At 48.2% G+C, this 15,512-nt stretch overlaps 1 protein-coding gene across 1 annotated transcript in view; it reads right to left on the reverse strand.

The window, feature by feature from the left end:
• Positions 1-15,151, reverse strand: part of LOC138527595 (potassium channel subfamily K member 16-like) — a 229,633-nt gene extending 214,482 nt beyond the window's left edge. The window contains exon 1 of the mRNA XM_069638888.1: positions 14,705-15,151. Within this exon, the coding sequence (XP_069494989.1) occupies positions 14,705-14,908 (204 nt within the window). The 5' untranslated portion in view covers positions 14,909-15,151. The remainder of the gene's footprint in view (positions 1-14,704) is intronic.
• Positions 15,152-15,512: the final 361 nt, after the last annotated feature.

A 15,512-nucleotide genomic window follows, 5' to 3' on the forward strand; every position in this document is an offset into this window, starting at 1 on the left:
GACATAGTTCACTACCGTATATAAGATAGCGAAAATACCACATGATAGCTCGCTGCCGTAGATAAGACAGAGAGAAATTGCCCATGGTGGCACACTAAAAATGAAAATGTGGTGTTCCTGAAATGCAAGCCTGAGGTCTCTCTAGTGATTACACGCAAAATCTAAACAAAAATAAGGGGTTCTGGATATTGGGGCCACAAATAAAACAAGGGAATTATGCTCACCAAAATACCACCAACCACGCATACCAACCGTGCATACCAAATACGCATGTCTGTGTGCTGAAATAATGCATGTCCACTGTATTGTTATTGTACATGGCCCAATCTGAATACAAGGAGTGATTGTTGCTAAGTTATTTTTCGGCGGTAAGAAAATACTGTCAGGCCCCAAATCTCCATAAAATACCCTACAGTAATAAGAGATGAAACACTGGCATGGTAAAGGAAACACAAATCAGTCAGGTGTTATTAATTCTCACAGAGCAAAAGCTCTGTTTAGTACATTTTGAAAACCAAACCACTCACACGAAAACTATACTCGCCCTGTGCGGCAGAGCATGCACAGCTGCGTGATTCAAGTCACAGTCGCCGTAAGGCGCCCCCTTGTTTGCATGACATTGAAAAAACAAAAGCAAGCGGCATTACCACTGTTCCTTTTGTTACATGCCTATTGAATGTTAACATGAGAGTGGCAAACTTCAGAGATGTTTTAGGCTCTCACCGTTTGGTTTAAATTAGCCCTTGAAGAGAAGGGCACAGACCACCCTCATCACTAAGAACTTTCCAATATCCTAAATACTCATCCTTATTCATCAAAATAAAACACACATACCTCCACAGGAGCAGGGACCTGAAGCTGCCACAAACTGCATACAATCTGCAATCCCCCTCTAAACCTGTAGCACTACAAAAAAACAAACTACAAACACGCAACCCACCCCTTACACTCTCATACACAAAACATCGCCAAACCAACACCTACCAAAATAAAAACAGCACACCGTGACCGGTTTTTCAGAACTGAAGCTATTAACAGCACATCAAAGCCCTCCTGCGTTCTCCCTCTCGATTCCACTAACCGTTACAAACCCTCATCCCTTTTCAGATCTGCCAGTGCGCCTGGAGACCATGAAAATGGCAGCAGTGCATGGTATAAATCCAGGGTCGAATTGGCCCCTCGGCCTTTTGGCCCGTGGCCGGGCCGAAATCGTCCCTGAGATGTCGGGCTGTTTCTTTTTTTTTTTTATTTGTTTTTCTTTTTTTTTCAAAAAGCCTTTCATCCTTCTTAGGTTGATAAATGAGTACCAACGCAGGTTGGGTGATATTATATGCATATTTGTTCTAAAAAAGAGTTTAAGCGTAACTGCTATACAATAAAATGTTATTATTTGGCCTTGGAGGTCTGCTTGGATTCTCATTCATTTGACAATATGGATCTATACACACAGATATTAATGATGCATATGGTGATCAATTATTGTATGAAATGTAGATCACATTAGTGAAATCATAACCATATTTTTCGTAGTGTACTTTAGAACAATGCCATTTGATGTCACTTCCTGTTTTGTCAAGGGGTGAAAGGTTGCGTTTCATCGCTTCCCGGGATGTCACTTTGGGGTGGGGCCAAATGGCATCACTTCCGGTGATGTCATCAGGGGTCAAGGGTCGTGAGGCGAGGGGTGGGCCACTTTTTTGAGGCGAGGGGTGGGCCACTTCTTTTTGGGTGGCCAGGCCTATTTCTTGTCCCAGTCCGACCCTGTATAAATCATGATAACATAACATTATTGCAATCTTCCTCTTACAATGGGAAAACAAAGCTACAAGCATACTCCTTTTTGATAACTTGTTTCCATAAAAGGCATCTGAAAAAATATATTATCAGGCTTGATTATCATGATTTGTCTATTTTGCAAGTCAACTCTATAAACAGAGCTCTATTTTAGTTCTTGAAACCAAAATATTAAGCCATACAATCTGATTAAGAGTTTGCCGGTATCCCGCCAGTAATACCCGAGAAATACTAGCAAACTGCCCTTACCGTCTCGGCCACCTGATATCCTGGTATTACATGCGGCAGAGAGCCGGTAAGGTCACATTCCCATGGAGTCCTATGGGATGGCATTTCCTGAATCACCGGCACTGGAACTACTGGTGCCAGTGATTCAGGCATTTCGTTGCCAGTCGGGGCCTACTGGCAAGTCAGGACCACACACTGAAAACTTGAAGTGTACTGGTCTGGAAAAAAGGCCGGAATTACCAGCATTTTTTCGGACCGGCACACTTGTATTGAGGCTCCTAGTTGTACGTTGCTGTGCAAATCCAGCTGTGAAACAACGTGGTCAAATGCCTAAATTGCAGACTTGGCTGAAATCCAATCTTCAACTCTCAAACAAAGTGTGATCATGTGTGTCTCAATTAATCTTACTGTGCCTCACCTTCCGAAGTTTACTTTCCATGCACTCTTCTATTTTATGAGCTTAAGTAATGTTTGAGTTGAAATTCCGGTCAGTTAATTTTCCAGTGTCACAGTTTGTAAATGGGTACATCTGTGTCAATAACATGAAACAAGACTTGGCTGATGTGTGTTATTGAAATAACAAATATAGGGTTGTGACGATGTCTTTGTCACTGTTACAGAGAACAAAATGAATGTACGTTGCAGCCCTCCATTTTTACACTGGTGTGTTGTGAAAAGGCACAAATCTAGGGCCATTTTTTTTGGGTGGGGGTATTTTTGTGTTGTTGCCCAGATGTTTCCTGTTCGGATTTTCCTAGATCAGATTCAGGGATAGTGGGCAGGCTGGCCAGCCAAGCATGCCAAGAGGAGACCCCTCTGACCCCCCATTAAAAGGAGGCCCCGACCTAGTGGCGACCACTCCATGTGGATTAAGGGTGTCCACACTGCAATGATAGAACCATGAACACCACGAGGGGAGCTGCACTCCGGGTGGCACAGTCTGCGTGTATTTGTGGTTTTGGCACATTTGGTGGCCACCTATGTGGCCAAAGCAATGCTAACACAAAACAGAAAAAAGCGGGATCTGAGTGTATTTGGTTGCCATGGTAACAAGGAATGAATTCACCAAATCACAGAGTGTTAATTCCTGGGACCATGGGGCCATTTCAACCAGTGAGTAAACATTTTACAGTAAGTGTGCCAATCGGGTGCCCCATTCAAAATCCTGAGTTTCTACCCTATTCAAGCAGTGTAGTGATCCTTCCTCTGCTGGCTGGTCAACCCGCCCCTCTGCTCTGCCAAACCCCCCAGACTCCATCACGGCATTCACGGGGTCTTTCACAGCCAGTTCAATTGCTGTATATTGTGGAAGGTGTGGGGGTGTAGAGAGGGATGTCACGGAGGGAGCTGGGTAACATTAGAAACTGGAAGCCGATTCGGAACGGTTTTCGGGTCACCTGTTAAGCTGGTGAGTGTGAGCAATTTTCCTTTTCGTTACACTTCACTCACCTCAGTTGCAGCCCTGGATGTGCGACCCCGCGCTGGCACAAGGTGTGCTCATTGCAGCCGCCCACACTGGCGCAGCAAATAAATGGCACTTTGTTTCCAGTTCACATGACACTGAGCTGAAGGCTCCAGCTCAGTGTCATTGTAAACTTAAGTATCGATCTGCTTCAGTGCCTATTAAAAAAGCACGGCGCGCTGGGCGTGACCCTTAAACACACTTTACAAAAATAGCTGGGGGCTCAGTTCTGTTGTTCAGCACCAAGTCCCCTGCTGTGCTGCATTTGTGGTGTGTTGGCAGACCCAGGACTCCTAGGAGTTCCTGATGCGTCACTAATCGCTCAAAAAAAAAACAGTGAAAAGCATTAGCAATGACAGAGGTGGGCGCTTTGAGTCAGAGAGGAATCTCAGGCAGGGTTTGCCATCACCTAAAACCCAAGCAAGTTGGCCATGCAGGAGGAGGAAGGTTAACATGCAGCACCCAGCTAGCACTGCTCGTTTTATAATCACCCCGGGCATGCGGCATGATTATAACCAAGGAGCACTGCCGGCCTTAGTGGCAGCAGCATCCCAGGCAGAACAATAACAATTTGGCACCCCTGCCGCCTTCCCCTTGGTCAATTTGGGGGAGGGAGGGGGGGATTGGAGGCGCAAAATGTTTCTTTTTTAGTGGGAGAAGTGTCATTTTAAAATTAAAGGCGCTTGCATGAGCCGGCACATTTATGATATGAGATATGATATGGCATTTGTAACGCGCCTATACACAAGTGTTTCAAGGCGCGACGAGGCAGGGCTGGGGAACAGGGGGAGACAGACAAGGATCCTACTAGGCCAGGTGTTATTCAGATCGCGCAAGTGCAAGGGTAGAGGGGAAGGGAAAAGTGCAGGGGGAGAGGGGAAAGTTCAGAACAGTGTTAGTAGAATACAAGATAAATAATATGGGCCAGCTGGTGGCAAGTGCAAGGTAAGTGCAGACAAGTGCTGGGAGGAGGGGCTGTAGAGATACAGAGAACAGTCCCGCATTGCAGGGGAGAGTGGCTGGGCCAAGGACGTAGATCGGTGAGTGGCCCAGTTGCAGATTCAGTGCAGTTTCAGTGGATTTTAGCGGGGGAGATCGGCAAAAGGAAGGTTTTGAGGTGCTTCCGGAACCAGAGATGGTTCTCCTCAAGTTTCAGGGAGGCAGGAAGGCTGTTTCAGAGGGAGGCCCCTGCTGCAGCGAGAGATCTACCCCCAACTTGTTGCTTGGAGAAGCGGCTGACCCTGAGGGAGTTGGAGGCAGATGAGCGAAGAGCTCGAGAAGGAAGATATTTAGGAAGATAGAGTTGAAGGTATTTTGGCCCATGTCCCTAGAAGGCCTTGTGGACAATGCAGAGGGTTTTTAACTTAACCCTCGCAGCCACTGAGAGCCAGTGTAGCGATTTCAGTCCTGGAGAGATACGTCCATGGGCTTGAGGCAAAGGACAAGTCTCGCAGTCCTGTTCTGGATGAGTTGCAGAGGGCGGAGAGTAGAAACAGGCAGATTTAGATAGAGGGTGTTGCAGTAGTCCAGCTTCGAGAGAACCAGGACTCTAGAGACGGTGAGCTTCTGGGAGAAGGAGAGGAAAGGAAGGATACCTCTGAGGAGGTGAAGCTGGTAGGGTGCCTTCTTAGAGATGTCAGATATGTGAGGAGAGAAAGAGTGTGGAGCCGAAGATAACCCGAAGGTTTTTTGCCTTGCAGGTAGGAGCAGGAAGAGGGCCAAGAGAGGCCGGCCAGAGAGCTGCAGGGAAGGAGGGAGTGGGTGTGCCGATGAGTAGAATCTAAGTCTTACTGGCATTAAGGCAGAGGTCGTTGGCAGCACACCATTCGTGGATAGCAGAAAGACAGTCAGAGATGAGGGAAGGGGAAGAGGAGGCCGGGGGTAGCCTGAAGGTGAGCTGGGTATCATCTGCATAGCACTGAAAGTTGGGGCAGAGAGCGGCGATGCGGTGGGCAAGAAGTGCCAGATACTGGTTGAAAAGCCAGGGGGAGAGGTTAGATCCCTGGTGGGACACCATGAAAAAGATGTCAGAGAGGAAGGACCCCAATTGGACCTGGGAGGGTCGATTGGAGAGGAAAGAGGTCAGCCACGCCAGAGCCTGACCAGTGATACCCAGGTTATCATGGAGATGGTTGAGCAGGATGGTATGGTTGACAGTATCAAAGGCAGAGGAGAGATCAAGCAGAATGAGAACACGTGGGGTGTTAGAGTCAAGGTTCGAGAGCAGGTCCTCACGGATGTTCAGGAGAGCAGTTTCTGTGCTTCTGGCAGCTCTGAAGCCAGACTGATGGTCATGAAGACTACCAACAGATTCAGCATGTAGATTAAGCTGGGAGATGGCCAGTTTCTCCAGGAGCTTGCCCAGGAAGGGAGTGATAGAAATTGAGCAATAGTTAGCCGAGCAGGAGGGGTCGGAAGAGGGTTTCTTAAGAAGGGGGTGCACAAGGGAGTGCTTGAGGGGGGGGAGGGGAAGACTCGCGAGGCGAAGGAGTGATTGCAGGAGTCAGCCAGGGCAGGATCCACAGAGTCGATGTGGTCCTTGATAGTTTTAGAGGAACAGGGGTGGACCTGTTTTGACGAGACTTTCATAGATCGGACTTGTCTCGAAATCTTGTCAGCAGAAAAAAGGGGAAAGGCAGAGAAGGAGGGAGGAGGGGTGGCTGCAGAAGGGCCAGAGGAAGAGCAGGGAACAGAGCGGGGGAGGTGATAGGAGGAGAGTGAGGACAGGATGTCCTGAGTTTTTGAGATGAAGTGAGAGGCCAGTGCTGTGCAGAGGGCCTGGGAGGGGACAGGAGAGGTAGAGACTGCAGCAGGGTTGGCCAGCTCCTTGCAGATTTTAAAGAGTTTGGCCGAATTGTTAGATGCCGCAGAGATGCGGGCTTGGACAAGGGCTCTCTTCTTGGTGAGAATGGAGAGCCGGTATTGCCTTTGGAGCAGGCGGCAGGCCAGTTTGTCAGAGGATGAACGTGAAGCACGCCATTTCCTCTCTGCCACCCTGCACTTGCGTTTAAGGCTGACGAGATCCGAGTCATACCAGGAGTTACATTTGGCTTTGGGCTTCAGGCGGATTCTCATAATAGGGGCAAGGATATCAAGAGTATCAGTTATAGCAGAGTGTAAAGTCAAGAGGGCTGTGGCAGGGTGGGAGTCAGCCAAAGGGGGAGGGTGGGGCGAGAAGGTGGCAGCGAAAGCCTCAACTGACACGCGCTTCATGGGTCGGATGACCGAGAAGGAGGGTGGCAGTGATAAGGGTGGCTTTGCCTGTGGGGTAGGGAAGGTGAGGTGGGAGGATACGAGAAAGTGATCACTCCAGGAGAGAGTGGAGAGAGGGACAGAGAGGGGAAGGACAGAGGAGATCAGGGCATCAAGAGTGTGCCCTGCAGAATGAGTTGGCCCAGACGGGAGAGTAGAGAGTGAGAGAGAGTCGCAGAGATCGCGAAAGAGTCCAGAGGGAGGACAGGAGGCATCCAGGTGGATGTTGAAGTCTACAAGAAAGAGGAGTTGAGTGGTAGAGGACAGGAGTGAGGAGGAGAGGTCGGCCCACTCGGAGAGGAAGGAGGAAATTTGACCAGGTGGCCGATAGATAGTAGCCACGGTAAGGGAATGGCTAGGAGAGAGAGAGAGAGAGAGAGAGACGGCAGACAAGGCATTCAAAAGAGGAGTAGGTCTGCGTTGGAGTAACAGTGGTAGGAATCCACTCAGGGAAGATAAGGGCCACACACCCCCAACACGGTTGGGCCTGGGCACGGAGAGGATCTGGGGGACTTTGGCGCCTAGGCGGTCGCCCAGCCTGCCATGTCCTAATGCCGGCTCTGCCAAGGAGCCCGTGCTTCGTCGCACCCCCACCCCTCGGCTCCCCATGTGTGTGTGACAAGTCATGCATGGGGACACCTGTCCCCACCACTCCTGTCAGAATGTTGGGGAGGGTGGGGCGGGTGAAGGGGGGACTCACCGAAAAATCTCAAACAGTGCGCTGGCGGCAGACCTGGGGCCGGCTCTCCCTCCACCTGCCGCGTGACCCTTGAAGCATTTCAGCCTCGTGTGAACGTGGTTTAAAGGGAACAGTTAGAGCATAAAGTCGAAGCACGTGGTCGGTGGAAAACAATTGTACTGAAAGCCGCAGCATCAAAGAAGAACGTTTCTAAAGCAAAAACCAGGAGCCTATTCAGGGCTTCAATGTTTGCGACAGGACTTGTAGAGTAGGTTGGGCTTTATTGCTGTTAAACAGAATGAACGTTCCCAGTCGGCCCTGCTTAATTCACAAAGTGAATACACACATGACAGGAGAATCACCGTCCATTCACTGCTCTATACGACATTATTGTAGGCCTTAAAATCCAAAATGTTAGCACATGTACCAAGTGGGGTTTGGAAGGTTTGTGTTAAAGTGGTAAAACCGTAACCTGGGTTAAAATAGCAGCCTAACTGTTTAACCAAAGTGTGTGATCCTGGGCAAGTACAGGGGATATATATCTGAGCCCGGCCAATATTAATTTCCTCCCCTATTGCTTCCAGTCTCCAATGTCGTGTGGGCCGTCCCGAGTACTACCCCACATGAGAATGTGTGAAACTCCTTGCTATGCCCTGTTAATGCGCACTTCGGGTCTATAGCATACATTGTTTGCATGATTGTGGTGTTTGTCAGAGTAGTGTTTAAGCAGTGTGGAGAGTTGTGATGGGTTAGTGTGCATTTTAGGCAAATGTAATGTACGCATTTGTGTTGAGGTGGTGTAAGTTCCATTGTGTAGCCAGTGTTGTTTCAGTGAGGGATTTGTGTTTAGGGGTGTATCGGTTAGGATGGGCCAGACAATGATTTTCAGGTGGTTACTATATCATTTCTTGCTCAAAGGACCGCCTACATTAACTGGGCCCATCCCTTTGCCCTTTAGAAGCATCACAGTAGTTCACACGTTTTTGCGTTTATCAATGCGAAGCATTATTTATCAAGCTTTTATTCCCTCCTTTACCATATTATGTGATGCTATGCTACCATGGCAACAATGCAGGGCCCACAGGTTCTAATGGGTTTCCAGGGACCTCCCTCCTGACAGCCACTGACTCCTCAAAGACACTCCACCTGTAGCACCACTTAGTCTTACACAGGTGTATGGCACAATGGAGCTGGGCCTACACCATCGCCTAGCAGCTGGCAGAGCTTGCCACACGTCCTATGCCAAGCACCAGGCACCAAGCACCAGAGAAATGAGGTGTTCGGTAACGTTATCCCCATATATATGGACGCCATAGATAAGGTTGCCGGGAACAGGCTGTGGCAACTTTATATATGGTGACCATACATATGAGGTCAAGGGGAGTGGAGCGGTCCCACGCTCCCCTTGAAAAAAAAAAAGTTTGGGGTTTGCAGGGGTGTCCCCCGCATGTTAAGGGGAAAATATCCCTGCAAACCATGGCCATTTTTTGGTGACATTTTTGTCAGACGACATTTTTGCAGGGACATTATCACATGGAACCGGAAATTACGGACTGCATGAGACAAAGACCAGGAGAGGGGCCCCAGGGAGTCTTGGCAGTGTTGCAGGGTCCATCGTATAAGGAAGTGCTGGAGAGATCCACAAGGGTTAGTCAACAGCACTCAAGGCTACAAGACCGGGAGCGGCAGTGGAATGTTGAGGGTGGGGCCAGGGGAGCCTGGGACTACTTCCAGCCCCGGATGCCTGGATGGGACATTTAAGCAGAAGTGTCCAAGTAAAGAAGGGACACAAGTCCCTTGAAAGTTGAAATGGAAAAGGGATGTTAAGTGACGTAAATAAAGTGATGCATAGAGAGGGTTGCCCATGGAGATTTAGATCGGGGAGACCCCGTGTGAGTAATATAAACTTAGTCGTTACTCTAGGTGTAGCTAGTACTGCAGCTTAGCATAGAAAACCTGAAGCTGTGACGTTATTGTGCAGGGATCGCATGTAAGAGAACTCCTGCTTAATAAAGCAGCTGCAGCCTACCCACTACGATACATGAGGGGCCTTTGATGTCCCTGCAGCCGGTTGGAGAGCCGGGGAATAAACAGGGTGCGGGTATATTCTTGTGCTCCAGTGCTGGCACAATTACCAGTGACATTGGGGCCACGGAAGGTTTAAGTGGGGGCTGTCACTAGTATGAGCATTGTCGTTTTGTAGTCCCTTTTCTATATCTCACAACTCAGCCCATCAGACTGAAAGAGAGAGCAGACTTGTCTTCCCTTTTAGGTGCTGGGTGCTCGCGGGTAACATTTATACACAGTGTCTGCCCCCTCCCCAATGGCAGAGCTGCTGCTTGAGCATGGCAGTCGCGAGTGCCAGGAGCGCGGTCCGTTGAACAGATGTGCCTGTTCTAGGTCAATGCCAGTGTGCAGGCTGCTCTGGGCGAGCTGCCTGAATCCCTTCAAGGCTGGAAACGGGACCAACACTCTGCCTGTAGGCACGCCGCCTGCAGCAGAGTCGCATGGATGGAATGGCATGTTTGGCTTAGCCGAGGGAGCCCCGTCTCCTGCAGGCGTTATCGTGCATTCTTAATTCTAAATGTAAAATGCAATGAACAACTTCAAACGCCAGAACTATTAGCTTGGCCAATGCTTGTGTTATTCTTGACAGTGAATTATGCCCCACAGCAGACAAAGCATACCATTAGAAATAGACTGACACCTCAAAGTAAAATTCCCATTTGGGCTAGCACTCTGCTGCTCCAACAGTCTTCTTACAAGTGTTCATTGCTTTTATTTATTTTTTAAATATTGTTTTTAACTATTGCTGCACTACCTTGATAACCATTTCAACTTCTCGGAACTGAATTACAAAGTAAACCAACTTTCTGAAAATGAACACCACCAGTTAGATTGCATAACCAAATGTATTTTTCGTTTTTTGGGGCATGGCACTTGTATTCACAGCAAGCATTACAGCAGGATGCACAACAGTGTCAAACAATGACTAAGAGCATGTGATATTTTCACATATGCAAACACCATGCGAGCAATTAAAGACACCGAGAGTTTGCACACTTCAGTTCATGCACAGGGACTTCAGTCTTTTACTCTCCAGTCAAATTGCATTCTGGTACTTGTAGTACTGAATTTATATTGGGAAAAATAAAACTACAAATAGTGTACAAGCATATAGAATGACCTGGGATAAAAAGTCGGTGTTTTCAAAACGTCTTAAACCTTACCCAGAACACCTTGATGGCTTTGTTTCTACATATATTTGTTAATTTGGCTTCATTGTGAAGCACTTACAGTGGGTTATGCCTTAGTTTCTGTTCCTGGGAATTGGGATGTCTGGAACTGGCAGAGTGGAGATGCACAAGTCTAAAAGAGACCTCATTTGGAACTTAGGGCACCCCCCCATAGTTGTTTCCCACCGCCCGCATTTACTACTATGCTTACTCCTGTGTGTCTCCACGGCTCAGTGAAAGATTGTGCTTCAGGATTAACCCCTTCCTCCCCACCCAACATGGAAAGTCTAGAAGTTGGCATCCATGCACAGACTGCAAGTTTAACTCTTTCCAGAACTCGGACGTGGATGCAAACCTAAAGAGCTAACGGAAATCTGTGCAACCAAAAGACCTGGGCCCGTAGCCGGGTACCCCAACTTGACCACTGGAAAAGTCACTATTTATTTATTTTCATTTTTAAAGCGCTCACAGAGCCCGGGTGCATCGAGGCGCTGTTACAGGAATAAGTCTCTTAGTTGCGTATTTTCCTACACCGTAACTCCCTTTACCTACCCCCTTCTCTACCCTCCCCGCACCCTCTCTTGTGAATAATTCTACTTATTGTTCTAATGACCCGTTCATGTTTGTAAATATGCTTCTCTCACTTTTGTACCTGTTATATCGTAAAGCGCTTTGGCTTAACGCGCTATATAAATTCAATAAATATAAACATAACGCACTTAATACCCAGAGGTTTCTAAGCGCGGACTGGGGATCGAACTTCTGTTGCTTCGTGTCATCTTGTTTCCAAGGCTAGCACGTTGCCGCTGAGCTATCCTCCCGGGACTCTGCCTAAAGAGGTTGCATTTTCTTTGGCTGCCAACATCGAGGTCACAAAGAAGTGATTCTATTAAGGGGGTACTACAAAAAATGCCTCGCTCATGCATGGTTTAATAAACGTTGGCCCCTTGTTTTAATGTTATCGATAGTTATCGATAATGCATATAGCTCAGACCACCTACTGAATTCCCCCTTTGCTTGCTCATGGCACCATCACTTGTGAAAAAACACACACGTATTGGACTGTTTCGGGTACTTTATACAGTCTTCTAAAAGAATGAAGAGTCAGTTGTAGTGTGAGGAGTAAAATACCGAGTTCTCGGATTTTTGTTTCTGCTCTTGTTTCTGTGTCCTTATAAAAGACCATACACAGATTGATAGCGATGTTAGGTTATTTTTAATACCTGCCAAACAAAGAAAATGAATACATTTGTAGTGATTTCGTTTGTGAAGCAGATGGCACATGTTTGTATGCTCCTGACATGTCCCTTTTAATATAACTGAAGTAATTACAATGCATGTTTGAAGAAGACCAGTGATAGGGCAAGTATTCTTAAACTAGCCCCTCACCCTAGATAAGCGGACCATCAGCGCAACCCAGGGGTAGAAATTACATGAGGGTTTAGCTTAGTTTGGTTGGAGGGCGGGTTAGGCAGGGGTTACATATTTGGTAACGATAAAAAATATAAATTGTGATTCATAAATTACCTGACACTTGTGTGTGTGATGTAACATGCTCTCGCCTAACAGAGACCTGACATGAATGATACTATGTTGGGTGAGGGGCTCCCCAGGGGCATAATCCCTGGCTGTGATGAAAGTTCACCAGCACAAAGTCTTTTCCTCTCTCTTCCCTGGGGTCTGTTCTCATGGGGTCTCCACCAGTTTTCCAACTTGTGAGTGGAGTGGGGTGATTGGGGTGCACTGGCCACCGGGGATGCTTGCCACCTGTCACACATGGTTCTCATCTTCCTTCCACCATCCAGGACATGTGGGTGCCCCTGCTGCTTCCAGTTTTGCTTACTGGTGCCTGGGCAAATCTTCATAAGATGCCAAGCTTGCTTGTTGTTTGCCACTTCCATGTCCAGCCAGGAAGGCATGACCCATCTCACTGGTCCTCCTATTATTTGTCTCAGAAGAATGAAACGCTCTACCATCTCATACAAGATACAACTTCGGTTTACATGAAGATCGCTGAAGCAGGCGCATCAACCAACTGAGGTACCCTTTCTGGCCTTAGCTGAGCTGCTGAATGAATGTGTGAAAAATAAGAGAAATGCAATTCTTTAGGGGAGAGCAAAACAAATGAAAAAAAGTGTTGTGTGCAAGTGTGTGACTTAAAATTACCAGTGTCACTGCTTTGGGTAGACTTCCATGCCATCATATTTTAGTCTGCCTGTGCCATTACAGAAGGTGACCAGCCACGTGCTTGTTCATGTACCCAAATTTAGAGGTCCAGTCTGAACTGCAAGGCTACTCCTCTGCATGGATACACAAGCAATCGCAAATATGTTGGCCCTGTGACCTAGCAGTTCGGGGCAGGCTGCTCACATTAGGTACCAGACCAAGAATGATTTGCATGCCATGGAGCTTAAGTCTTCTGCGAGCAATGCCAGTGGTTATGATTGATTCCAAGCCTTCCATCCATCCCTTTTGAGTTTGTCCTTCAGTGATGAAGGATATGCAGAGGCAAAGGTGCCTTGCTTCAAACGCTTATGGAACCAAGTTGCTCCCCAATGAATAAGTTCACCAAGATTGTGCCTGAAAATGTCAAGTTTCTGGTGGCCATGCTGGACCGCTTTCAGATCTTCCTGGTGTGGGTACCTACCTGTGGGTTTCCCGCCTAAACAGCATGTAGCTTTGTGTGTAAGCCGGCCCTGCCAGAAGTTGTCGAGGTTTGACCTGGTAACTAGTAACCCCCATCACACATACTGTTTAACTATGCACAGTGTCTTTATGCAAACAGAATCCATCCTGTGTATTGTGGCAAATACTTGGGATCCTATTTGCTGTATCTCCCTGGGGTTCAAGCTACCCAGGCCCCACACTAAATGGAAATGGCCCCCTCTGCATTTCACCACTGGACCATGCAGGGTCCACCTGGTTAAAAGTCCTGGAGAAGGGCCAGGGAGAGATTCTGTTTGCAGTGGGCGCCTTTACACAGATGGAGAAAGCATCAGGGCAGCGCTTTCTGTAATTTGCCATTTCATGTGACACGCTGCAACTGCCCTCACCAGGCCCGGCGTCAGTGGAATTGAACCCCCACACTCTCGAGGAGGGCTTGTGACTCGGACAAAGGAAGCTTCTTAGCTTTTAAGTATTCATTTAGGTGTTCTGCTTCCCGGCTTCCTCGCTTGATGGCTTTCTATGTTCTGCTGTGGGCAGGTCATTAAACCTGCCCTTTGTCAGCATGTGGCCCTCTCCCTCCCTCCAATGCTTTTGCCACAGAATAAGCCTCCATGTTGTTGTTCTGATGGCATGCACACATTCTCAAAGGATGTCTAAGTGTTTGCAAAACAAAGGCTGTATCACTTTAAACGAGCATTTGCTGGCCTAAGAAAGACCATCTCTAAAGGTGCTCACTAATCACAGACATGTTTTGCCCTGCTTCCAGCTCTTTGGTGTGCAGCAGTGAATATCGTTGGGGGTTACTGAAGTTAAATACAGGGTTCAAGTTATGGGGAGCACTGTTCCAATTCTGTTTACCATTCCTCAACCTTTTACCACCATTCTATACAGAGGATTTGTCCATTCATGTCCTTGTGCAAGTGTAAAGTTGTAATAGTGAGCCTTGGTTACCAGTCACTTAGCTATTACAATGCCCCGGCCTCAAAACCTTGTCACAATATGCTTCCACCTACCCTCTCCCCTGCCGAGAGCACAATTCCACTACTTTTTTTCGGTACACTTCTACCACTGATTAAATGCCTTTGCCACACAGCTTCCCAGTCGACCAAAGTTTTTACATATGTTGCAGTAAATTCACTATCTCCATTATGATTGCGACCCTGAGATTAAAAAAAGAAAACTACAACTGAAACTGCAAGCCCCCCAAAAACATAGTTACAATTTCTCCACTGCCCTTTTGTATTTTAAAACCTGACACCATACCACCTCAATGCATTTGTGTTATTAACCTATGCCAGCTGCAGTAAAGCCCCTCCTCCAAACATCAGTTTGAGCTGGGTCACCGCATATCTGTCTCCTGGCACTGCCCCTCGCAGAATGGCTTACCTCCACCAAGAGCTCAAGGTCCTCCCGGGCCAGGCAGGTGAAGTTGCGCAGGAAGCCCAGCTTGTGGCGGATAGCCTTGTCCTTGGCCTCCTGCTCTGCGCCCTCTTCCAGAGCCTGGAACACGGCCGCCCCCGCCAGCAGGTAGCCCAGGTAGCTGACGGCCAGCAGGACGGAGGTGCGCAGCTTGGCGCCGCACACGGCCATGGCGTTTTTGTGTGTGAGGAACCCGAGAGCGGGCTCTGCGTGCGTACCACACGGCAGCAGAGCGGCACCTCAGCTGATGGCGACGCGCAGGAAAAGCCGCGCGCCACTTGCGCGTGGGAACAGCGCAGCAGCCTGGGACCCAGAGCGCGCGCAGCCCTGGGAAAGGCCACGAGCGGCGAGCTGCCGACCGCGGCTGCTCCCAGAGGGGCAGGCTGGGTGAAAGTGGAGCGCGCCGAGGGGAGGGCGGGAACCCGGAGTGACAGGGCCCAGCCCGCGGCTCTCCCTCCAGATGTCCCTGCTGAGATAAGGCTGGCCAGAGGTCGGCCAAGTTGCCCATGGTCGTTGAGTCAGTGAGGCTAACGCGGAACTTTGCGAGGACCACAAACCTGCGACGAAAGAGTTTACACTATTTGCAGATGAAGCAGGCTGGGGCTGCAAAACGGTGTGAGACATTCTTTTTAATGTCTTTAAAAATTGTAGAAGTTTTACCAAGACAACCCCACAGAAAATTAAGAACACAGGCTCTGGGTAGGCAGATAAGAATTTGAAGTGAGAGTATTTTACGACCTCATTTTTAAAGTTGGGAATAAAATGATTGTGTGGG

This window comes from Ambystoma mexicanum, chromosome 14 (genome assembly GCF_040938575.1).
Source record: "Ambystoma mexicanum isolate Mex_15411 chromosome 14, UKY_AmexF1_1, whole genome shotgun sequence".
NCBI lineage: Eukaryota > Metazoa > Chordata > Amphibia > Caudata > Ambystomatidae > Ambystoma > Ambystoma mexicanum.